The 25,632-nt window shown below is 42.2% G+C and overlaps 1 protein-coding gene across 1 annotated transcript in view; it reads right to left on the bottom strand.

Annotated features, from left to right (window-relative positions):
• Positions 1-281: 281 nt before the first annotated feature.
• Cspp1 (centrosome and spindle pole associated protein 1) overlaps positions 282-25,632 on the bottom strand; it is a 91,114-nt gene continuing 65,763 nt past the window's right edge. Inside the window, exons 19-32 of the mRNA XM_036178531.1 lie at positions 24,412-24,564; positions 20,643-20,755; positions 17,550-17,699; positions 17,034-17,180; positions 16,289-16,393; positions 14,404-14,470; positions 13,789-13,906; positions 12,007-12,146; positions 10,676-10,816; positions 7,989-8,035; positions 5,546-5,609; positions 4,714-4,823; positions 2,596-2,734; positions 282-1,114 (exon numbers count right to left, since the gene is read on the bottom strand). Coding sequence (XP_036034424.1) covers positions 906-1,114; positions 2,596-2,734; positions 4,714-4,823; positions 5,546-5,609; positions 7,989-8,035; positions 10,676-10,816; positions 12,007-12,146; positions 13,789-13,906; positions 14,404-14,470; positions 16,289-16,393; positions 17,034-17,180; positions 17,550-17,699; positions 20,643-20,755; positions 24,412-24,564 — 1,703 coding nt within the window. The 3' untranslated portion in view covers positions 282-905. The remainder of the gene's footprint in view (positions 1,115-2,595; positions 2,735-4,713; positions 4,824-5,545; positions 5,610-7,988; positions 8,036-10,675; positions 10,817-12,006; positions 12,147-13,788; positions 13,907-14,403; positions 14,471-16,288; positions 16,394-17,033; positions 17,181-17,549; positions 17,700-20,642; positions 20,756-24,411; positions 24,565-25,632) is intronic.

Here is a 25,632-nt window from a genome sequence, read left to right on the forward strand (position 1 = left end):
TGGTAAACTCTCCTGTCTGCCATTGATTTTTGTTCCTGGAAATATCAGAGAAGCAGTGGCGGGGTTGACTTCCACTGTCACCCTGGTATGTACTGAAGACCCTAATCCAAGTAAGAACTATTTTCTAGAAGTTGAACGAGTCTTTTTCTGAAGTAGCGTTTACTGATTAGCCAAGGGTCTCAGGCAGTGGACAGAAGACCACTGCCTCTGTCCTTTCTGGGTGGGAGCTTTTTAGCCTCTAGAAACCTCAATTCTGTTTCAAGTAAAGAAACTGACATTGGTAGTTAATAAAAATACAACTTTATTTGTATCAAGAAATCGTGAAATCAGATAAATTAGTAACTGAGTCTGTGCTTTTATCAACATAAAAATAAAATGGAGGCAGAAAGATGGCTCATGGAGGTAAAGAGTCACAGCTCCCTTCACTCCTGTGGAATCTGTAGCTACAAATATGAAAATGCGTCGCTTGTTGGAGCCTCTCATTTACATAGCAGTTGGACTAGTCACAGCTACATATTCACTATGAACGTTTCGACACAAAGCTAACAGTGGCGAGTGTGCTAGTGAAAATGTATTCTGTTTCACAGTACCTTTAACACTTCATCACCTCTTAATGGCAAGCAGAATTAATGCACATATGGTAGTTGAATCAAGAGTTCATTACCACCCATGGCAAAATTGCAAAAATAATTCTATACAATTATGTTATAAATCAATAATCAAGGATTTTTATATACATTATATATATAAATAAAACATATCGTGGGAAAAATACGCTTTCTATATAGCTAGAACATAAATAACTAAAATTTGGGTAGGGCCACAAGCAAGACATTCAAGATACAGATTGAATGTTCCTTCCATTGTAAAAGGCACTGCTGGGTCCAGAGAGGGTTTATTTTCAATTAAGCATGTGCAGCAGACAGGCCCTGCCAAGTGAAAGTGCCTGGTTTTCCAGGAACCTGCCGCTGCTCCTCATTCAGCTGCTCTGCCATGAACTGTTTCAGAGTTTCAGAGGTGCCTGGGCGGAGCCAGGGCTCAGTTGCCACAGAGTTGGATCCATCCTCTCCCAAGTGTTTCATGTCATCAGGGTCAGCCAGTGAACTCTCATCATCTACAGGAGACAAAAGAGAACAAGTCACATGCACAGGGTACCTACAGTCCAGGCCATTACAAGTCTGCATCTCTTTACAGAATCAACCCTTCAACCCAACACCTACTCCTTTGGGAGTAGGGCTACATTGGGGTGGGAGAGAAATAAATTGACTCCATGGCACTGTCGGCTATAAGAACTCTAACTATGCCAAAGGAGACTCTGTTAAGCATTCAGAGCTGACTGTAGAAATACAGACTGTCTTACTTCATGTCTGTTACCACTAGGAACCACAGCGGACATGCCACAGGCTTGAACTGAGCAAGTTAAGGAATACTTGTCCAGCCTTTAGAACTGACACGGCCCCGTCGAAAGTCATTCCAAGGAACGACAGCTGCCCTAATCTAAGATGGCCCATTAACCACATTTGATATTACTCAAATTCTATATATTTGACTTAATAAGTATAAAATAGGAAAAATCTGTCTTCCTACCCTGTGATGTCAATTTCTTTTTCTAAAAAAAAATGACATCTCCTGGTCTGGGTTACTCAGCAAAGGGGTGTGCAATCAGTTTAATGAGCAATCAGTCCACATCGTACCAAAAAGCTCCTGTTTGAAAGGACAGTGTTAAAACAGAGTTTAGACATTGAAAACCTGAAAGAATCTTAAGTTTTTCTATCTCCTCTCAAATATATCCTTCTAAGTTATCAGTTCAAGTCTAGTGATTCTAAAACAAGGCAATTCCAGGTATCCATTAAGGAGAAATGCCTTTGAAGACATCCTCTTCACTATGGCATGTTTTCCAGTCTGATATGAAATGAAAAGTACTATTCCCTTCATTGACCATGTCTGCTTCTTTGGTGGAAAAGTATCTCCCATCAGAACACATCACTCCTGCTGCACTAGACATATTTAAGGAAGTTGCAATAACAAAAAGACTTCAATGCAGTTTGACAGACCAAAGAATTCTGTGGGCAGGCCGCTTTACCAAAACAATGCGAGCCAATGAGCCCAGGGACTAACAGCCTGATTTTTTAAAAGGGTGTGGCACAGGCTGGCAAAAGAGGTCTGAAGCTGCCCTGTGCTTCATGAAAAGTTTCAGCCAAAACCACTCATCAGAAGATGAGCTTGTAGGCTTAGAATAGTAACAGATAACTATTTTTCTTTCTTCATAGTACAGAAAGCCAAGTGCAGGTAAAATTTTCTTTATAATACTATAGACTTTAAGATGAATCAATTAAAAACACAAAGCTGGTCATTTCTTACTCTAGTGAGCACTTTTCCCTGGTGAAACACTGAGGATGTATTTCATACACCAGTCTCCTGGAACTGCTTAGACTACACTATTAAAGGACACCTTCTAGTGTGTACAGTCTACTGCAGGATCAACCCCAAGCCCTGGATTTGCAGCCTAGTTATGTCCTTGACCATAAAACTCAGAGGACTTCAAAATTCTCATCCCCCCAGATGTGCACCAGCCAGGGAACATCGGCATGGTACCTGTGTTAGTGGGTTTCTTCTGATGCTCCTTCAGTCTTCTCATTCTGTCTTCATTTCTCCTTCTAAGCTGATCGACATTTACACTGGAGACAGATTTTAAAGAGAGACCATCTGGTGGGATGTGGAGCCGACTACTATCCTACAGTTACGGAGAGAGAATTTAGAAACACTCCAATAGTCAGTCAGCATAGTTTTACCCTAGATCAATACACTCTGTGAAGAGCAAAACAGGAGTGTGTGGATTCTGTGTGCTGTCTTTGCAAGGTCAGGTGACTTTGTCCGGGCTAAGAGGTAGCACTGTGGTGACTTAATGCTGGCAGCTGACTAAGGTCCAGGAATTACAGGGCACAAAAAGAAAACACACACAGGAGGAGCTGAGGCTTAGTCTTCAAGGCAGTGTCAAGGCAGGACAGACACACAAAGCAATGGAAGAAATTAGTCGTGAAAAGTAATCCTGGTATTTTTTAATAAAGACCAAGCCAAGTGCGATAGGGAGAGAAATAGTCTTTTCAATGAATGGTGCTAGAGAAATAATGTCTGCATGCTAAAGAAGGAATTCAGACTGCATATCTCATGCCAAATGCAAAACGAACTCGAGTGTATCACAAGTAAATTTTCATGGCTTTATGTTAGACTAATTTCTTACGTAAGACCTTAAAAAATCCGGGTTGGGGATTTAGCTCAGTGGTAGAGTGCTTGCCTAGCAAGCAAGGCCCTGGGTTCAATCCTCAGCTCAAAAAAACAAAACAAAAACAAACCTTCAAAAATCCAAATGATAAAAGAAAACTGGTAATTTGGACCTCATTAAAAGTTAAAGCATCTATGCTTTGAAACCTATCAAGAAGATAAAAAAGGACAACCTTTTTAATAGAAAATATTTGCAAATCTAGCATCTGACAGAATGTACAAAGAAGTCTTAAGTTTCCCCCAGTGAAAAGACTATACACATTTTAAAAATGGACCTCTAAAAGGTTTGAACTGACATCTCCAAAGGAGATCCACAACCAGCTAGGAAGCACATGAGCTATTCTATGACACAATGGACATTTTAGCTGTAAGCAAAATGATGGCTGATAACCACTACTGGGCATGAAGAAGTAGGAAATTCATATACTACTATAAATGAAAAATGTTTAAAAATGGTATAAAATGGTGAACATGTTTTGAGAAATAGAAATCCTTGAAAATGTTAAATTCATACAATGACCAAATAATCTAGTAATTCAGAGAAATAAGTAAAACAAAACAAATATCCACATGAAACCTGTACATGGAATGCTAACAGCAATCTTAGCCATGACAGCAAAAATGTGACACTAACCCAGGTATTCATCACCTGTTGAATGAATAAGCAAACTGTAGTGTCTACATATAATAAAGAGGGATCTGGTATTGACACATGAAAGAATAAGGAGGTGGTCATTTATATGAATAGGCAGAAAAACAACACAGACCAAAGCAGATTAGCAGTTACCTAGAGCAACAGCATTTTGTAGCCTGATAAAGCTAGACAAGTGAGCATGCTAGTTAGCAGACTGTTATTAAGCTCCTGAGTACAAGTCATATAAACGTCGTGTAAGTCATATAAACAAGAACAAAGAGCTTAATAAGCTGTCCAAAGTTGCCTACCCAAAGAAGAAGGGCACCATCAGAACATGGTTTGTTAACAAACCAACTACACTAAAGCTATGGAAAAGAATATGGGTTTGAATCTTAGTCCTCTTGCCTATTGACCTTGGGAAACTCACCACCAAAGTGGGAGTTGCCACCATATTTATTACGTTATTATTTCCAGGCTCACGGGCTTTTGATAAATGCTATCAGGTGCTTTGTGTGGCTTCACTAAAGCCCATATTTTATATAGGGATTAAGACTGAGGCAATAAGTTTAACATTTACAGGAAAGGATATCTATGCCATTTACAGAGCTACGTATTGCCATCCCAAGAGCTACAATTAACTGATGACAGAACCCAAGATTCAGACCACACCCACTTGATTTTCAAAGCAAGCTCCTCCCTGCTTGTTTTTTTAAATTGGACCACATAAACTGAGCCCAGATTTTGAGTCATCTACACTGAGATGTGGGGAGGGGTGGGAGGGAGAAGCTCATACATACAAACTCTAGTCCTTTCAACTTGTTCCTCCTGCGCTCCCTAGCAGAAGGCAACCGTGACGGTGGAGGGAAGGCATCCTCTTCAATGGCAGGATACGTCTCACCGTAAGCACCTACACAGGCCACACAAAGAAACCTGGAATTTTACTCAGAGCTAAGGCTCAAGTCTGATTGATGTCTTTTTACACTGCTTTATGGAGATGCTATTTACTATACACGTTCAGTGACTTCTTTAGTGAATTTACAGTTGTACAATCATTACCATCTAGAGTTTCCATCACCTCAAATAGCTCCCTTCTGCTTACTGGCAACCACTCCCCAGGCCCAGTCCAACGTTCTCTTCCTCACGTTCCACATGACTGGAATTCTACCACACAATCTGTGACTCTCATTTGGCATGTGCCTGAGCCTGTTCATGCAGCAATTTCCCTGCTGAGTGAGTCACACTTCATTACACAGACACACCACGTTTTGCCTCTGTACTTGGTACCAAGTGACTCTTGGACGAAACCGCTTGATGAATATTCATGTACATCTCTGTGTGGACATGGTTTCTCTGGGATAGAAACTAGGAATTACTGACAGGTGTCATGGTGACTGCTCAGCATTTTGTGTGGTTGGCAAACTACTTTAAAAAATGGTGTACCAGCACAGCACAGCAGTGCACACTCATAATCTCAACACTCAAGACACAGGATCAAAGTCTGAGGTCATCCTGAGCCACAGTGAGTTCCAGTTCAGCTTGGACTAGAAAGTGAAATCCTATATTAAAGATCTAAAATGGATATATATAGTTTAAAAATTAACATAACACTGGTAAATTAAATACACTCACCAATAAAAGCACTGTCAGATTCCAGTAATGAATTTTTCAAAAAGTCATTAGTGTCATCTCTGGGCTAAATTAAAAACACACACACAAAAAAAGAAAAAAAAATAATCACGTTAATGGCTGTATCTTTAGTCTGGGGTAGGAAAGTAAGTCACACTGAGCTAGCATAGGTTTCCACGCTAACTCCTAACAAAACAACAAAATTGCGGGGGGGGGGGGGGGGGGGCTTCCCTCCAAACAAGCACACTCCAGTCACTCCAGTACCCAGAAGGCCCCACAAAGGCCTCCTTTACCCTCAGGAGCCTGACATGCACTGACTCCTCACTGCCCTCTTGCGGTTGTTGATGAGAACAAGCAAGTGAAGTGGGCCCCAAACATCAGGCATCAAAAGTCTTTAAAAAGAGTGTTATTTAGGCTCTCCTGTCTTTTGAGTAAGTCTGAGGAGCCTGCTTCCTAATTCTCCTGTGCTAGGAACTGGGGATATGTTAACAAGTTCTCAGAGTAGGCATATTACAGTCCCACAAGAGGTACGGAAGAGGTGCTGCCGTGTACCCAACAGCCTCCGCACTACAACACAGTACCACCACACAGACACAACGTCACACACTGGAGAAAACAACATGGGCCTTACTATAGTGAGCTCCCAAGTGGAAGCAACTTAAATTTACATCTGTTCAATAACCACTCCGTGTGTTAGGAGGAGCCTACACTTTGCTCCAACACGCGAGCCATGAATTCAGGCAACGAATTCTCTTGCTCTTGTTAACATTTTTGGTACATTCAACTCTTCCATAGGTTGAACTTGCTTCTCTTCTTTGACTACCACTGATTCTATTTTAATGACAACAGCCTCACACTACATACTATGCTATATAACTTAGTTTCTAGGAAAAGCAAGTGTTTTGTTTTTTTTTTTTAAGTCACGATAAACTTTTATTAAGCTTCTTAGCCAAACCTGCTGTTAGTAATCCAGATTTTTAACCAAAATCCCAGATAGTAAACTTTACTATCTTGTGCATGGAGTAATGTAACCATCACACATGGAAAGATGTACCAAATGCAGTCTTCCCAAAGAGGCCAAGTGCCTCTGGTCATGTGCTGTAGGAAAGGTGGATATGCAGCCCACCTGGGTTCAGAGCTGGGCCTTGCTATTTGTATGTATGGCTATAGGCAAGATAATAAACTAGTAAGTATTAATTTAGTGACGAGTATATCTTGCACACAGGAGACCAGTAACACTGTCCTCCGGTGACACTGACAGCAGCGCTGGATGGAAGCCCTGGGCAGCACAGACCCAGCCGGGCTCACCGTCTGGACTAGGGTCAGGCTAGCAGCATCCTAAGAATCTCCAGAATCCCTGTGTGTCCCCGGACTCCTCGCCATGTGCTCACCAGTGCAGCTGTCTGTCTAATATGCATTCACACTTGCTGTGTCACAGCCCCAGTCTTCCCAACCCCAACTGATCATTCCTGCTTCTCCACCTCCCAAGCCTCACCTATCAACTTACCAAAGGGGAGCTGTTTCAGAGCACCTCCGCTCGCCTCGGCCTGCACTAGCGCAGCTGCCTAGACTCACAAAGGAATCGCTCTGTCAGTCTGCTCTCAACACAGCACAGCAGTGATCGCCCCGAAACTATAACACCAAGGACCTGACTTCTCCACTCAGAGGCTTTGGAGGCATCTCGTCACCAGCAGTGTGGATGGCCCCCGTCTGTCCCCACTCACCCTTGCTCAAGCCTCCTCTGCTCAAGTATTCTTCCTGCAGGTACTGTCCAGTTTTCCAGTTACCTCCTCCATAGCTGTTGCTATAAACTGAAAGTTCACCTGTGCCCACCCTCCCCCGCGCCCTTCCCCTGTACCCTGTACTCCTGTACCCTGAGCACACTGAACAGTTTCTGGCCCACAGAGCACAGATAGTTGTTGAATGCAGCCTTTGTACAATGTCAGGATAAGAGTTATCTTCTCCACTACTAAATAAACTTCTACTGCCATTTTTAATGCCAGCGAACAACTCTGAATTCAGTAGGGGCCAGGCCATACTGGAAAGAATTTTAAGTTATGTGTTATCTCACTTAACTCTTACAGTGACCTTGCATACATTTTTATTTAGTAGAATGTACACAGAATATATATGTCAAACCTATCTATACCTTGCAAATATTGAGTCTTTGTAGTGATCCTCACAATAAGTACTTGGAAACTGAGGCATAAAAATTAATCTGCCCACCTCTCCCAAACTACACAGCTAAAGACACCAGCTAAGACCACCAGGATGGCATTCTTACCCATTACAGTCAATTTTCTCTACACATCTTAGCCACACATCTCTAGACATTGCACTTACAATTTAAAAATAAATATTAATATTATGGACATGTTCAAAATCTAGACTACTCATTTAACATAGGCTCCAAAATCTAACTTCCAGCTTTGAACTGATTGCTTACCATTCTGCACCCTTGTACTTTCCCATTGGCCATAGTGTCGAAATCAACTGTAAGCAACAAAGGAACAAGGGTAAATGTTTAGACAAGGTTAACAAATAAAAGCAAATCACATCTTTGATTACTAGCTTCTACTGAAAATTACTTTTCCCCTATCACACACCAGAACAGTCTTAGAAATGATGCTACTTTCTCATTAAATCTTGTATCCATTCTGGTTAAATGAACTTTGATGTCTAAGAAAAACACAGGATTTCTTTTTTTTAAACCATCTGTCTTGTACAGTCCCTGTACAGTCACTGGGTTAACTAGGGGGTTGGAGTAAGTTCAGCTGTGGGGAGCCAGGCCCAGGTCAGGGATCCCAGGGCATCTGCAGCATGGCAGCCTTCCTACATTTCTCCAAGACAGCCTACCTGGCCCTCTTGATGATGTACTGGGAGTAAAGAGCTGCAGTGACGGCCCACATCTTCTATCTTTGTGACTGTCACTAGTCAGGTCCTTCTTATGCTTACTTCGCCAGTGTTTGCTGAGGCAGGTGGATACTGACAGGAAGAATACCTGTATCCATCTGGGGACGAGGTTAGTCTGGCTGTGCCTAAACTGATAACATCCTACAAGATCAGATCGTCATTTGATACTTAAAATTCTGCACCATGAGGAGGGACGATGTCTCCTATACAAATGTTTGTCCAAGTCTATCTATGAGTTCACCCTAAAGTGTACTCCTAACATACCTCCCAAGATCAGGGACCATCCTCAGATTCTGCAAGCCGTATTAGCCTGCTAAGAGAGGGTCCTAAGTTTCCGAAAAATAACAAGTAAGATCATCTCTCCTAGCCTTCTTTTATGACTCCTTTCTTTGGCTACTCTCAATGGCTTTGCCTGCAGCCTGGCAAAGCAAGTGGGATACAGGTCTGGTCACAATGTTCACCTCTTGCTCAGTAAGGCCCATGGATGCTCTCTGAGACAACTCCACCCTACTCCTAGCCCACTTACCCCGGGGCTCCTGCTAGTTACATATCCCTGTAGGCTTAGGTCCCCTGTACAGTATTTATTCGGCCTCTGACTTCTACAGTTATCATCAGCCCCTTGAGAACAGCAGCCTAGCATGCTGCCCACCATATCAAGTTAGTGTAGGTTAGTCTCTGCTCCTCACAGGCAGGTTAATGTCATTAGACGAGATTTAGATAATATTTAGATAATCGGATTATTATGTAAAAACATACACCCAAATCTGATACTTCACAGATTTTTGTCTGTTTGTTTTTGTTTTTCAAGACAGGGTTTCTCTGTGTAGCCTTGGCAGTCCTTGCTAGAACTCGCTCTGTAGCCACACTGGCCTCAAAGTTACAGAGAGACCCGCCTGCCTCTGCCTCCCAAGTGCTTAAATTAAAGGCGTGCACCACCACCACCACCACTCACCTTCTTACTTTCCAAATTTTACTCTACCAAAACCTGTATACACACACACACACACACACACACATACACACACACATATACACACACACACATATACACACATACATACACACACACATACACACACACATACACACATACACACACATACACACACATACATACACATACACACATACACACACATACACACATACACACACATACACACACACACACACACACATACACACATACACACACATACATACACATACATACACACACATACACACATACATAAACACACATACACACACACACATACACACATACATAAACACACATACACACACACATACACATACACACACATACACACACATACACACACACATACACATACATACACACATACACACACACATACACCACACACATACACACACACACACACACACACACACACACATACACACACATACACACACACACACACACACACACACACACACACACACACACACACACACGTAGTAATGAAAAAGACACCTAACATGCTGAAGAGAAATGTGCCCCAGGATTGAATGCATTTGCTGCATATTCCTGGTCTTGGGTGGCAGTTCTGGTGTGGATCAGCTGGCCTGATCAAAGCACCCAACCACTCCAGCAACAGTGAACAACAGCTGAGCTCCCAAGCAGGGATCCATGAGCCTTCCTGGGCTAATCAGAGCATGCGACGGAACATGCTTCTTTCCCAAACTTTATGGCCAAAGGCTAACATGAGCATGGAGCCACCAGTGCACTGGCCTGCCTGGGATCAAGACAAATGCAGGACTCGGTAAAGGCTGAGGGCTGCACTGAGCGGCACATGTCCGCACTGGCACTCAGGAAGCCGAGACAAGACGACTGCCCTAGTTCAAAGGCAGCCTGGCCTACATAGTGAATTCCAGGCCAGCCAAGAATGCAGAAAGAAGATTGTCCAAAAAACAAAAGCCAACGATGGCTCGGCGGCAGTTAGGAACACTCACTCATCTTACAGGACCAAAGCTGGTTCCTGGCACCTGCGGCTCACAGCTACCTGTAACTTCAGTTTCGGGTATGCCAGTCTCTTCTGATCTCTGAGGGTACCTGCACTGATGTGTATATGCCCCAAATGTGTGTGTGTGTGTGTATAAAAAAAATCAAAACTAAATCTTTTTTAAGCAAACGTACAAATGAAAGCAACAACTTAAGCGGAGGAACGAAGGGCCATAGTGAGCCCCTGACGCAGCAGGTCTGCACCATACCTCCCAAATGTTCCTGCATTTTCATCCTGTTCAGCCTCTTCTGCTGCTCCCGTAGCAGGGCCTGCTGCTGGATCTCTAAGGTGTCATGATCTCGTGGAGGATCTGGGTACATTAATTTTAGATCCACTCGTGTGTCTGAATCTGTTGCAAAAAAATGGCATAACTAAGTTAAATCGTTTTCAACTGAGATTTAGACACAAAAATCTGCACAAACGTTTATAACTGTAAAATACGGAAGCAAGCACCCACGACGTTCTCAAGAAAATGAACAGACTGAACAATGCATGAAAGGAAGTCAGACTTCTGCCTGAAGTTCCAGCAGGAAGACTGCTGCCAGCTCAAGGTCACCTGGGCTACACAGTGACTTCTAGGCCAGCACGAACGACAGCTCTGACTGTCTCAGCAAGGAAGGGAAGGCGGGAGCTAAAATGAACTCTCAAGCCATGAGAAGGCCCTGAGGACAGTTGAGTGTGTTTGTGAGTGGCAGACACCAATCTGAGAAGGCTGACTCAGTGATCCCCGACTCTATGATTATGACACTCTGCACAAGGTGAACTGTGAACAAGTTAAATGTCAGCTTGAGCTATATGAGACCCTGTCTCAAAAAAACAAAGATCAGGCATGCTATTTTTTTAGCAATTTGACTTCAATGCCAAGATCTATAGGAAGGAACTAAGGAAGAAAGGGATGCAAGGGTGAATGGGTTTAGCCAAGGACTTTTAGGGCTGTGAGACATTCTGTATGACGTTACAATGGTGAGCACATGTAATCATACAGCTATCCAAGCTGAGAGAATGCACATCAAAAGCCCTGATGCAAACCATGAACTTTGAGAGGTAATGGTATATCCATTCAGGTTGATCAGTCCTAATATTGTGTGTCTCTGAGGTGCAGGTGTCCATAATGGAGAAGGTTGTACATGTGCAGAGGCAGGGAAACTCTCTGGACATTGGTGGGGATAAAGCTCAGTCATACAGCACTTCAAGAGACAGTGAGCTTGATCACCAGCATTGAAAAAGATAAAACAAAATAGGTAACAACTCTAATTTCAAATCAGAACTTCAGTCAGACATTACAGTAGACATGAAATTAAAGAACACAAAACTGGGGTTGGGGATTTAGCTCAGTGGTAGAGCGTTTGCCTAGCAAGCGCAAGGCTCTGGGTTCGGTCCTCAGCTCAAAAAAAAAAAAAAGAACACAAAACTGATGGTCGTTAATGAAAAGCTTTACATAAATCTGGCAGTATGACAAGGGAGTTTCCAAAGCAAGTAACTGCTGTGTGACCCCAAGATGTCACCTAGAGCCTGGCAAATGCAGCAGCTTATGCTCACCTCTCTCTTTCAGCTCATTGAAGTCATGGATATTCTGAAAAGTAGTAGCATCCAAGCCCTTCGGGGACAGTCTTCTGACAGGAGCTTGTACCCGATGCCTAGCCATGTCAAATATGTCCATGGGATTCCTTTCTCTTTTCCTATACATGACAAATCATGATCATTGTGATTTATGGGTAGGAGACGAGTTCCCATTCAACTCACTGTAAAAGCAACTGGGCATCTTTCATCACGGCTATTACATAAAATTTAACAGCCCTGCTCTGTTGATCACCCATGCTAAAGACTTTCTGAGGGCAATCCTAGCATTCTGGAGTTAAATGTCAGCTTGAGCTATATGAGACCCTGTCTCAAAAAAACAAAGATCAGGCATGCTATTTTTTAGCAATTTGATTTCAATGCCAAGATCTATAAAAATCTGTCCATTTTAATCATGCTGTGCAGAAGAGAATTAAAAGAAATGTGAAGGAGTTAGGTGTCAGTGAACCTTACCTTCGTCTCGGGCTCAAGTGGAAACTGTACACAGAATGTGCTGCTCATGCTTTGCTCTTACCTAGGGAACTCTACCAGGACTCTACACAGACTGACTCCCCAACAACCTGACAGCTACAGCACTTCAACCGTATTCTCTTCTGTTAGCCTCAAGGAATGAACACTCCGGGTAGCTCTGGAAGCAGCTTTCTGCCAGGGTTGGCCGAGTCATCCGCCCAAAGGAAATGGATTAAAAACCAAGTAACAATCAGCACTTCCTTTGACACCATGTACCTACCCACTTCCCTCTCCCTCCCCATTCTCTCTCCTCTCTTTCCCCCTTCTCTCTCCCTACTCGCCCCCCCCCCCCCCCCAGACAGGGCCTCTCTGTGTTCCTGGCTGACCCAGCACTCACTCACTATGTAAAACAAGCTGGTTTTGAATTCAGATGAGGGAATCCAGGTACAAAGAAGACCCTCACACAAACTGAGGGGCAAAAAAGACTTGAGACCAGACCAGCTGCTGGAAGGTTTAGATGAAGTGAGGCACCCGGAAAGGACACTCAAACCTGCAAAGATGCCTGCAGGCTGCAGTGTGCTCCAGGCCCCAGCTTTGGGATGCTGTTCCCATGCTGGATGCAGCTGTCATTTGAGTCATTTCTGTCCTCTAAGTGAGCTCTCACACACTCCTGTAAGTCACCCCAATAAAAAGCACTGGTTGGTCACGTTGCCTTGGTGCTATCTGTGCTTTGGTCTGTCACGGGATCCCTACCTAGGCTGAGGAGACCTGTATGTTGTGTCTCCCCAGAACAGTTCTGTCACATAACACATGAGAGCTTCAGACACAAGCTCCTAATGTTATAACGACACTAATGATGGAGAAAACTAGACAGCAGGTGCCTGGCTTACATATGCTGTTCCCAACTTCTCGACCAGATTATCCCCAAACAGAAAGCTCATTTTTAAAAGAAAGACTGTGCTGTCCAATAGCCAAGAAATGATCGGCAAGCTCCCAGAAGAGTAACCCACAGTACAGGAACCTCCTTTAGAGAAGTTGGGCCCTCTAGCAATAACAGCAGCTGTTTTCCTAGGAAATATGTATCCAACAAAAAAATTACATTATTGAAGGAAAACATAAAAATAACCATAAAGTACCACCATGTGTAAACATCCCAACCTTAGAATTTTCCATTCCCATGTCATTGTTTCCCTCAGGGAACTAGATTGCTCCATCCTTTTTCAGAAGACACAGGAGGGCAGGAGGCTCCGAGATGAAGCCGTCACCTTCCAGGAGGCGGTGGCATGGACGCACCTGAGGGGGGTCTCGTCCGCACTGCCCAGGTGCTGCAGCTGCCCCTGCAAACGTCTCTCCTCACTGCGGAGCTGACGCCTCATCTCCGACAGCTCCAGAATCACGTTTTTTTTCTCCTCTGCAAATTCCCATTGAGAAGTTAAAAAAAGATAAAGAACAAAAGATTAATTACCAAAACACAATCTGGCTTATCTAAAGGTAAAAGGCTAAGAGAAATTTTAGGAAAGATATTTCTGTGTCTTAAATATACAGACAACTACACATCATCATGAACATCAATAAGACATTTTTGGGCAGAGACCGCAACTGTCAAGGGCATAACAAAGGAGTGGTCTGCACTCTCAAGGCTGGCTGTCATGGTGCTTATACCAATTACACATGATCAAAACACACATGAACACCTAAAGCCACAAACACAAAACCAAAAGTGCAAATAAACAGGTTAAAACTGGTGAGAATGTGTCTGTAGATTTGTGCAGGACGTGACTGGGGAGACACATGGCACTTTTCCCCACCATTTTTGCAACTTTCTACAGCTCTAATTATGCTGAGAAGACTGGGGGAAAAAAAAAAAGTAAAAGCCTCTAGATCTCTAGATTATAGGTTATTACCTACCTTCTGCACGGAGTTGGTTCTTCCTTGCAGGAACTGGAGGAGACTGTGCCCTGGACAGGGAGCTTTCCTATGAACAGTAATGTTGGCCACAGTCAGCCTTTCTTCTCTAGTCCTCGGTGCAGAAGGACACCAAACCCTGCACTATAAAACTCATCTACATCTACAGCTAACCTTCTTTCTCCTAGGATAGAAGGCTCCTGGCCTCTGGCCAGTGCCAGTCCCTGTACCGTCTCCCGAGTCCCCCAGTTATTCTCATTTTTCCTTCTCTTCTAAGTAAACATCTTCCTCTCAGCCTCCACACAACCGTCCCCTTCCTCACTCACTACCAACTATTCACTGGCGTCTGCCCTTCACAACAGGCTTCACTAATACCTAAGGAATGCAGGGCTGGAGAGATGGCTGGGCATCAAGAACACTTCCCTCCCTGATACCCAGCCAGTGTCTGCCTCCACATCCATCACTTCAGCAAGACTGCCTTTACCAAAGTGATTCCCCAAGTCAATCACCCAGTTGGTAATTTTATCCTGAATTTCCTTGGCAAGTAACAACATCACTGACACTTTAGCTCTCCCATGCTGTTCAAACACTGTTCATTCCCTCAAATTTCTGTCCTCAGCCCTTTTTACTACCCCTCTAGACACTTACCTGCACAATCAATCTAGTAGGCACCATTATGTTAATTGCTTCCCAAACTACAAATACCAAAATGCCTTCCTCAGTCACAACTCAGTTGTCAAACCCCAGTCTGTATAGTCATCACCAGAAACCTAAAACTATTCCCTGAAGTGCCCTGGGTCACTTTGGTGTCAGTGCCTTGTTTGAAGTCCTCAGTCTCACATCTGGTCTTGCACAGAGCCTCCTGTCTGTGTTTGGTCTTTACCGCCCATGAGAACATTAGACAGGCACAAGAGCCCACGCCCTTCCACTTCAGCATTACCGGACCCCAGCAAGAACACATGATCGGACTCTCAGAAGTGGAATCCAAGAACATGCTTTTCACATGTCTACGCTTGTGCTGGTGGTCCACATCTTTGCAGTCCACAGGCCCATGGAGTAAAGCCTCTAACACCCTCACCCCACCCCAACACACTGCAGAGGGTCTCCACTCCCTGCTGCCTTTGCACAAAGACATCATGAGGCCAGGCCAAACCAAACCACAGAAGATGCTCCACATGGCTTGTCCTGCCCTCCATAGCTTGCAGACACTCAAAGTCCATACCCTCTCTGTCTTCTACACCAAATTCCCACTGGCTGCTCAAGCACCAACTTAAAGGCCAACTTTTCTGCTTCCTTTTGACTGTAGATCAGTCTAAAACATAAGGGACTCCACAAGTGTAACCACAGCTGGTTAGAGACTCCACAAGTGTAACCACAGCTGGTTAGAGACTCCACAAGTGTAACCACAGCTGGTTAGAGACTCCACAAGTGTAACCACAGCTGGTTAGAGACTCCACAAGTGTAACCACAGCTAGTTAGAACATATTTTTTCCGAAAGACTTTCTTAGCCGGGCATGGTGGTGAACAACTTTAATCCTAGCACTCAGGGAGCAGAGACGAGCAGATCTCTGTGGGTTAGAGGTCAGCTCAGTCTATATAGTGAATTCCAGAACAGCCAGGGCTACAGAATGAGACCCTGTCTCAAAGCAAACAAATGACAACAACAACATCATCAACAACCAAAAGGATCTTTTTAAGGAGCTGAGACAAATAAATACCACCTCAGAGACTATGTCTTATGAATTATGACTTAGCCTGCACTGTAAGAACTAAGCTTTAGGGCACCAATAGCTATCAGCCACAAGCCAAGCAATAGGCAAACATTCAGAAGTCTGACAAAGTACTGCATCCCAAGTAACTCAAGAGTCATGCTATGAAAAGTCCATACATGAATGAAGGAGCTTATGATGGTGTTGACTGAAGGAGGTCTTTGGGGCTTGCTTGCCATTTTGTTCTGAAGAGCAGGAACCACAGGGGAAGGCTGTCTCAAATGCTGCAGCAACAACAACAAAAACCTTTCTGTACATACAAATACTTATACAAACTATATCCAATAGTCAAGACCATTTAAGAAATTCAGATTAGTATTGCTTTTAATAAAATACTCTTTACAAAACAGTCAAATTATTTCAGTTGTATAAGACCATATTAGGTTTCTGGAGAAGAGAGCCCTGTCTAACAATTGTGATTTATGATTCATGTACCAATTCTTAACATCAGCCCTGTGCTGGTCAGAAATAGGGACTCCAAAAGCAGTCTTTTTGGTGCTTACATTTAATTTCCAATATAATACAGAAAACAAAGAATGAATCACTAGATCACTGAAAGTCAAGCCCAATACTTGTTAGAATATTTAGCAGCCAGTCACTCTGGCAAGCAGCTGTGTAGTCCTAGAGGCCACAGTTCACAGGGTTCTGGTCTACTGGCTACATCGGAGGCAGCACAGCCAAACACAGGACTGAAAACAGCCAAAATTCCAACTGTGGCAGCGGCTCACAAACGAAGGTCAACAGCGTGCTGGCACTGGGGTGAAAGGTCAGGACAGACAAGCAGCACTCCTCTCTCTCCTTCCCTAACTACTCCGACTCCGCAGGCATGCGCTCTGGGCCTGACGCGTCTCCATCGAGACATACCTTTGTTTCGTCTCCGACCGTATTTTCTCTCTCATAGTAATGCTGAAGTTGCAAGTTATGCTTTTCCTCCTCTTCTTTCTTCTTTCTTTCTGCTTCTTTTCGTCTCTCTTCAGCTAACCGAATGAGTTCTTCATTCTTTAGTCTTTGCTTTAAAATTTAAAAAGACACACATTCATTTGCAGTACATTTAAAAATGTGTCACTCTGTCTAAAAGTAAAAACTGAATATATAAAAGACAGTGTTCTACCAAATGAAGGTACTATTTACGTAATAAAGTAGCAGACATCTTTTATCAGTCTAAAGTTAAAAACAATGTCTCTTTCTTAAATTAGTAGTTGATCCCAGTAAAATACTACACTATGGCAGTAACAATGGGGTGCTTAAAGACGGATTTCAGGACAGCAGCCCTCTCATGCACCACAGAGCGCTTCTTTCTCAAGGGAACACAGACGTGTCCCTTGGACGCACGCACGCACGCACGCACGCACGCACGCACGCACGCACGCACGCACGCACCTCCTCCTCCTTCTCCCTCCTCCTCTCCTGCTCCTCCTCGTACTCCTGCTGAATCCTTGCCCTCTGCTCCGCAAGCCGCCTTTCTTCCTTCTCCTCGGCCACTCTCAGCCTCTCGCGCTCTGCTTCTTCTCTTTGTTTCTTTTCCTCGATCTGAAGATGAGGATCAGTTAGTATTCTGCCCAACTACCCACAAATTAGAGCGCCGCCACTTTTTCCGGGACTCTTACAGACTCAAAGCACACCTTCTGTTTGCAAGTCCCTCTGTTTGGGGGTGTCCTTGATTTGACTAAGAAGGCCGCGCGATACTGTTAAAAGCTGCCAGTCAGTTGCCATCCCTGCTTACTACAGACTGTGTGAACTGAAGAAATGGACTTGTCCTCAGTTTTCTCATCTAGTAGTTATTAATGTTCACTTCTCAAGTGTTCAAAGAACTCCAATGAAACAATGTAAAGAGCATATTAATTCTTCCTATATAGAAGTGTTGAGTAAATGTCTGTGGCTGTATTATTCTACAATTATCACTGTATCTCAGTGTGCTTGAACTTGAAGAGAATTCCCACACAAGAGTTAACTGAGTATGTTAGCCTCTTTATGAAAGAACCATTTCCTCACAATGCTTTCCTCCCTACTGGCAGCTTAAGAAGAACTGAAATTTCAGTGTTGGGAGGTGGTTCAGGAGTAGATAGAGCCTGCACTCAGCACACACTGGTCCTGAGCTCAATCCCAAGTGTGTGCAGAGGATGGAGCTAGGACACAGGAAGCTCGCCCTGAGATTATGTCTCCTACAGATGTCACTCTGGATTGCACATTCTTAATATAGAAGGTATTTCATGCAATCTGAATTTCCTGTAGCTTTAAGGTTGCACGTTGTCAGTATTTTACATGAGAACTTGAATCTTCCTCTATGAACTATGAGTTACCACCGACAGCCTTTCCCAATACTTACAACACATTTAAATGTGCAGCCTAACACTCAGTACCAAGCAATATGCAGACACTCACAAGGACCACAAATCCAGAAACACACTGATGACGCAGCAGAAAACACTTACACTAAACCTGGATTTTTCTTCCCCCTCTGCCATGAAAACACTACAGAGGGTAACTGCTACATTAAAATCAAATACTGCCAACATGTAAGGCATTAACAGACCATACATCTAAGTAACTCTTAAAAGAAGAAAACTATCGTCTAGGTCAGTTTTCAAACTATGTAACACAAAAGTACCTTATAAAATGTGCCAATTTTAAATTAACTTTTTGATTGAATTATTTTTTTTAATTTATTTTTAAAGCTTTTCTTGAAAATTATCCACAAATGTTACTCAATTTGAACAGCATCAAGGCTTCTAATGCATTAACTATGACGTATTTGTGCAAATCACTGGCTAAAGCTCCTTTCTCGCCTCTATGAACAAAATTTTAAAACATTTACTTCAATTCCTAAGTCTTGGATTTTTTTGGCTTGTAAGATACTGTTGACAGTAATAATAAACACCATCTAGCTATTTTGCATTTTCTTAGGATTCTGTGTTAGCTTTGAGTGAAGACAAGGGGGATTTTGTGACCGCTAAGGAAAATAGCTGAACAATCACCGTTCAAGAGGAGTCCATTCAGAAATACAGTCACCGTTCAAGAGGAGTCCATTCAGAAGTACAGTGAGGGTTTGCAGGGAGGAGCTCTGAGGGTCAGAATAACAGTCAAAGCCTCCTCTCTTATTCATGGCTCTCAGAGGGAAAGACTTCCCAGCAGCTTACCTCTGCTGTTGTGGACAAACCAATCTGCCTGTGCTGAGCTGCATGTCCCAAAACACAGAATTTCTCTAGTGAGTCTGAAATTTAATAAGATACTAAACTAAAAGTACTTTGTGAATAAAGTCATTTTAAAAACCGTGGTAGATGTGCTAAATAAAATAGAGTAAACTTACATTTCTGACTTGCTGTTGTCATGGTAACAGAACCACCTCAAGCTCCTTCAAGTTCAACAGCTGATTCTGCACCACCCTCAACCTGCTGACCTGAGTGACTGATATCTGTGGGGCTTGTGATACTTGTCATATTCTCTGTCGATCATTTCCACACATTCACTGTCACTGCTCCAAGAAAACACCCAATACCCCTTTGATACATCCTAGCGTTAATGCCAGCACCATCCTTCTTAAGTCGACCTTCATTAGACCACTTCTCCTTGTAGAGTCCACAATACCTGAGAGTGGAGCACGGGCAAGTGTGATCCTATGAGGATCTGACTGGCAGATGGGATCAGATTAGAAGCCTTAACTGTCAGGCTAAGAGATCTAGACATTTTCTGTAAGCAAAGACAGGCAGCTGTACCAGACTCTGAGTAAAAAAACAACAGCATGTAAAAAAATTACATCAAAGGAAATTTTACCAGGCACTCTGAGCTATGTGTGTAGTCCAGGTGCAGAGGGAAGGAGGGAAAGAAAGAACTTGAGTCCCTCGGAGCAGACATCTCAGCCACAGGCCTATTCTCCCACTAGCACTAAGGCAATACTGTGGATTCCCCCAGCTCAATGCTCCAAAAACACCAGTTGCTTAAGTACCTTCTTGGGAATAGTTTGAACATTCCACTACTTGAAATGCTACCCACCTACATTCAAAAAGAGGCAAATAATTGCAAAATGTCATTATATTATGTGTAAATCTGTTTTGTTCTATTTCCTGAGACAGAATCTTTTCATATAACCTTGCCTGGCTTTCAATCCGAGTGCTGAAATTATTACATGTACCACCAAACTCCACTGAAATGCAACTTCTGATTATTTCCAGTCTGTGCTGAGACAAGGACGTCCTACCCATGGAGGGTGGCAGGCCTTTGTTTCCTACACTAAATAAGCATGAGTGAATTTAACAAATCTCAACATTCATAAAAACTACTGATCTTCTAGTGAAGTTTAGAAAAGATTCAGATTTGAGTGAAACAATGTGATAGCTGTATCTGATATAAACCAGACATTATGGATAACTGCATGGCATTTTAGAATTTCGTGCACAGTGGATAAAATACCAGCAAATTTAGTTTATTTTATATTTATTACTAAGAGTTGGAACTATAACCAAACAAGCCTTTCACCTGGAAACGAAGGAAATTCTTGTATAATTCTTGCTCTTTAATCTGAAGCTCCGTGGGAGGCTCACCAAATGTGTTTCCCCGGGCAAAGGGAGAGCTCTGTGTTTGCACAAGACCTTCAAAAGACAATTTTCAGAAACATACTGTTAGGAAAGGAACAATGTACTAATAAACCCATATTATGCAAACAGTACCACATACAGAAGTCCGTCCGGGGTTAAGGTCAGAGACGGAAGGCTGAGGCAAGAACATTGGGGGTGCATGGAGGGCAGCAAGAGAGAGCAGACAGGATCCGAGTGAGGAGCTGGAAATCCTGTCTACACCAGCGGGAAGACACCGGGGCATGTGCAAGCTAACAGAGTAAAGTTCGTGACGGAAAAATAGACATGAATAGCCTTTACTTAAGAACAGTTCTTAGGGGCTGAAATAGAGCTCAGGAGCAGGCCATTTGCTTAGCATATGTAAGGTCCTGGATTCAATCCCCAGGGCTCAGGGGGGAAATGGGGGGAGAGGATAGTTATTAATCTATATGCCTATCAGAAATTTCTAAAAATTATTTTTAAAAATTTTGCTAAGTCCAAAATTCTTCATATCTATAGCTTAAATACAGGCTATGAAGTCAACTATGAAATAATTAACAAATTTAAATAACCGTAATAGGTTTTACTTCTACAATTACTGAGTTTACCGCTTTACTGGCATGCACAAGCCTTTGATCTGTAGTACACACAGAGTGTCTTTTGAAGGGACATAAATGTAAGTTCATTGTACATTTACATTCATATATATTGTACTGTTACATAGATATGTAACACTTATATACATATATATGTAAAACTTAAAAGTCTCACGTAACTTTTTATATTATTCTGAACTTACTGATTTATTCTTTTTTGTTTGATTGGTTTTGTTTAGTGAAAGAGGGTCTTACTATGTATCCATGACTAATCTGAAATTCACTATGTAAACAAGGCTAGCCTCAAAGCTGCAGCAATCCTCCTGCCTCTGCCTCCTAAGGCTGGGTTAGAGGTGTGTGTCACCATGCTCAGTTACTGACCCATTCTTACTGCTGTCATCCCTGTTTGCTCTCCTTTTTGTGTTGTTTATGGAAACTACACGGCAGTTTAGCAATTCAGGTCTCCTTTGCCTGTGTATTTAAATTCATTAACGTTCAGTTGACTGGATTAACAGGAAGTCCAATCAAGCCTGGAACATCATGAGAACTTTTTCAAAAAAAAACTGGTCTGCCGAAAGCAAACCGAGCCTACAAGGTTCTTTAAATCTCAGGCACCATAGAAAGCTGATAGCAAAATAAGTGCTGGTTTTTACCTTAACTTCCCTCAAAATTTGAATTTTTGTGACAATTAAAAGAAAAAAAATATTAGATGAAATAAATCTTTTGCAAAAAAACAACTTTTTTCAAAGTTTAGGGAGTTAATACTATTAGAAAATAGACATGTAACTAGCTACCATAGCAACCACAAAAACCAGCTGAAGCCACATTCGGACTGGATTTCATAGCAGTTCACTTAAGAACCAACAGTAAGAGAAAATGCAAGCAGGAGCCAGGCAGGGTGGTATACACCTGTAATTCCTGCACGGGAGAGCTACAGCCCCACTGTGAGCTCCTGTCTCCACTTTTCACCAGAAAGATCACTATGAAGGACTCAACACCAGGTCTATCGAGGCTGGGCACAGTGGCGCACACCTTTCCTCCTAGCTCTGGGGAGGCAGAGGAGGCAGCTAGCTCTCTATGAGTTTAAGACTCGCCTGGTGACACAGTGAGTTCCAGGTCAAGCAGGACTACATAGTGAGACACTGTCTAACAGTAACAAAACAACAACAAAAAAGGCCCAATTAGGACAATATATCAGAGGACAATAGAGCTTAAAAGCATAACTTAGGGAAAACTTCAGATATATCCAAGTTCCCCAAAGCCTTTTAAAAATATTAAGCAGCACATCTATATGTACACATATACAGCTAAGTGCCTATATGTATACATGCATACATACACACAGCACTCATATACATATATATATACACATATATATGGCACAGCACAAATTAGGTAGCATTGGATACATTCTTATATTTACAAAGTTTAGTTAAGGTTAGTTCTTAGGGAGAGAAAACGTAGGAAATTTCAATTCATATAAAATGAGGAAACTAAACATTTTATGATAGCTTGAACATCTTGAAGATTAAGATATCACTAGCACCCCCAGAGGAAAATCCGAGATAATATAGAAAAACAATACAGGTCAGAATTTGCTGGGCATGTTCAATCAGGTTTATTCTCTTGGGAAGGGGTCACGGAAATTGTTTATTTCCATGTCTATGCCTAGTAAGCAAATGCTTAAGAAAGAGTAAGCACTAAGCTCCGTGAGAGCTGCAAACACTACTGTGCAGGAAGAAATGGGGAGAGACCCAAAGCCCGACTCCAGAAGCAGCAGCCACAAAGAGCATCAATAAACAGAGGAGCTAAACTTCTCTCCTAGCACAATAATGTGAAAAAGTATTTGTTGTTCCTGCTCTACACTGAACTATTTCAGACTAAGAAAAAACAATGTTATCAAAATGAAAGAGTCCAATTTTAAAGTTCTAAAAATTGAAGCTAGACACAAACAGTAAAAATCTACTGTGAGCCAGGCAGTGATGGTTCACAACTTTGATCCCAGCACTCAGGAGGCAGAGCCAGGCGGATCTCTGTGAGTTTGAGGCCAGCCTGGTCTACAGAGTGAGATCCAGAATAGCCAGGGCTATACAGAGAAACCCTGTCCCAAAAGACTACAAAAAAGGAGAAAAAAAAAATCTTCCACATAAGCGCAGTGCAAACAATGAGCAGGGATGCCTACAAGCCATCACACAACCACGTTCCAAGTGCTGGCCACAGACGGGAGGGACAGTGACGTGATCACCCCACTGACCTGGTGGTTCGCCACTAAGTCGGATGAGTGGTAAAACTCAACTGCAGGATTAGTCAGGAATATTCCAGAAAAACTTCCTACTGTAAAAATGTTTCCTATAATCAAAACTTCTAAGAAAGTGTAAAAACAATCAAAACCACAGTAAAAAAAAAAAAACTATGAAAGTGCAAAAGCCGAATTTTATAGTACACACTCACTTTTATCAGCATCGATACATAGTGCGAGATGTCCATCTTTACATTTGCTCTAGTTTTTAAATGTATAGCAGATACGCATACATACATGGTAAAGAAGGATAATGCCAACTTTTCCCAGCAAGCCATTTAAAAAAGATACTGACTAATTTCAACTTACAGAAACTTGGTTATGGATGCTGCTTAATGGACGTTAGCTTTACTCATCAACAGAGATGAGATCTGATACTGAACTTACAGTTTCTTCATTTTTTTTAACTATGTGGAAGGCAAGTGATCACATAACTAATTTCTTGTATAATTTATCATAACACACCAAATACTTTCTCACTGATGCAGTCATGGGTATGAGAAGTAAACTGCGGATATATGGAAAGAAAGATCCTCTCAGGTATGGAAAGGAAAATGTTAGCAGCGCTACATATACACAGCAAACTACAGAGCTGGGAAGAAACGCCCACTGTGAAGCAACTGTTCCCTATTCACTTTTTCTCAAAGTAACTACATTAAAGAAAGAAAATACTCTATACTTCCTAATTCATAGTACCAAATTCTCAAAATCACAGTAGGAATTTTACTAAACAACAGAAGTAAAATGTTACTGAACAGCATTAGAAATGTTTTTTAATATAGAATGTGATTAAAAACCTGGGTTTTTATTTGCAGAGTCTTCTAGGTTCTCAGCACTTGAAGTGGCTAAGTTTTGGTCTATAGACACAATAGCCCTTTTATCTTCATGTGTCCTTGCATCTGGGTTATGGTAGGCATCTACATTCTGTCTGTGCATCCTATTCAAATCAGCTGAGAGGGAAAAATAATCCATTTATTTCAATAAACACATTTCTACAATTATTCTTACACTTAATACATTTACAAATTAGAAATCAAGAGGTTAAGACAGACAGATTGCAGTGACTAGATGCTGGCTGTAGATCTGGAGTACCTTCACTAAACACGTTAAAGAGACTGTGAAATCGACTCAAAACTAGGACTAAAATTAAGATACATACATTTTGACATTCTATCAAAGCCATATTAACATACCCATTGACCGATCAGAAATCAGAATTTCTTTAGTATAGAGTAAACATAGTAGAACCCAAAGTAAGTCAGAGTGACCTTTATCCCAACCATGAGCTCTCCTGAAAACAGAGAACAGAGCACGTTCACAGGAGGCTACAATGCATACACAAACCCTTTACAACTCTCCCTCAAACTGTGGAACCCAAGTCTCTTCGATACTGTGGTCCACATATTACCTCACGTGAGACTAAGTCACTGTTAGGACATGATACAGGACTCCAGAACTGCTTCACAAATACATGAGCCCCATCTTCTTTGATCATTCATCACCTCACTGCAGGGAAAACCAACTGCCATAGCACAATGGCACTGACCAGGGCTAGGGAGAGATCTAAAGATAAGAAACTGAAGCTCCCTGGGCTGTACATGGAAGCCAGTGGAGACATCTCATACTACATCAGGCTAAGGCATCAAACACAAACAACCAGAAACAAACAAAACACTCAAAAATCTCTATCTGAAGAACAGCAAAACAGTACACACTTCTTGTTTTAAAACATTACCCTGGGATGGTGTATTACCTAGCAATAGACTTGCTGTGTCTGTTAAGTAGCTAATACCTAGTTCAACTGGTAGAATGTCGGTCTGACATGTGCAAACTAGGTCAAACCACCAGTCTCAGAAACAGATTTGTATATTTATAGAATTCAAGTTTTGAAAGTGCATATATATAAATAAACCTGTCATCTACTCCTCCCAAAACACTGGGATAACAATAAAAGTGAACTTAAACACAGATATAAAAATTATCTACAAGGAAGAACAGTACATTCAGGGACATACTTT

Source organism: Onychomys torridus, chromosome 2 (assembly GCF_903995425.1).
Source record: "Onychomys torridus chromosome 2, mOncTor1.1, whole genome shotgun sequence".
Classification (NCBI taxonomy): Eukaryota; Metazoa; Chordata; class Mammalia; order Rodentia; family Cricetidae; genus Onychomys; species Onychomys torridus.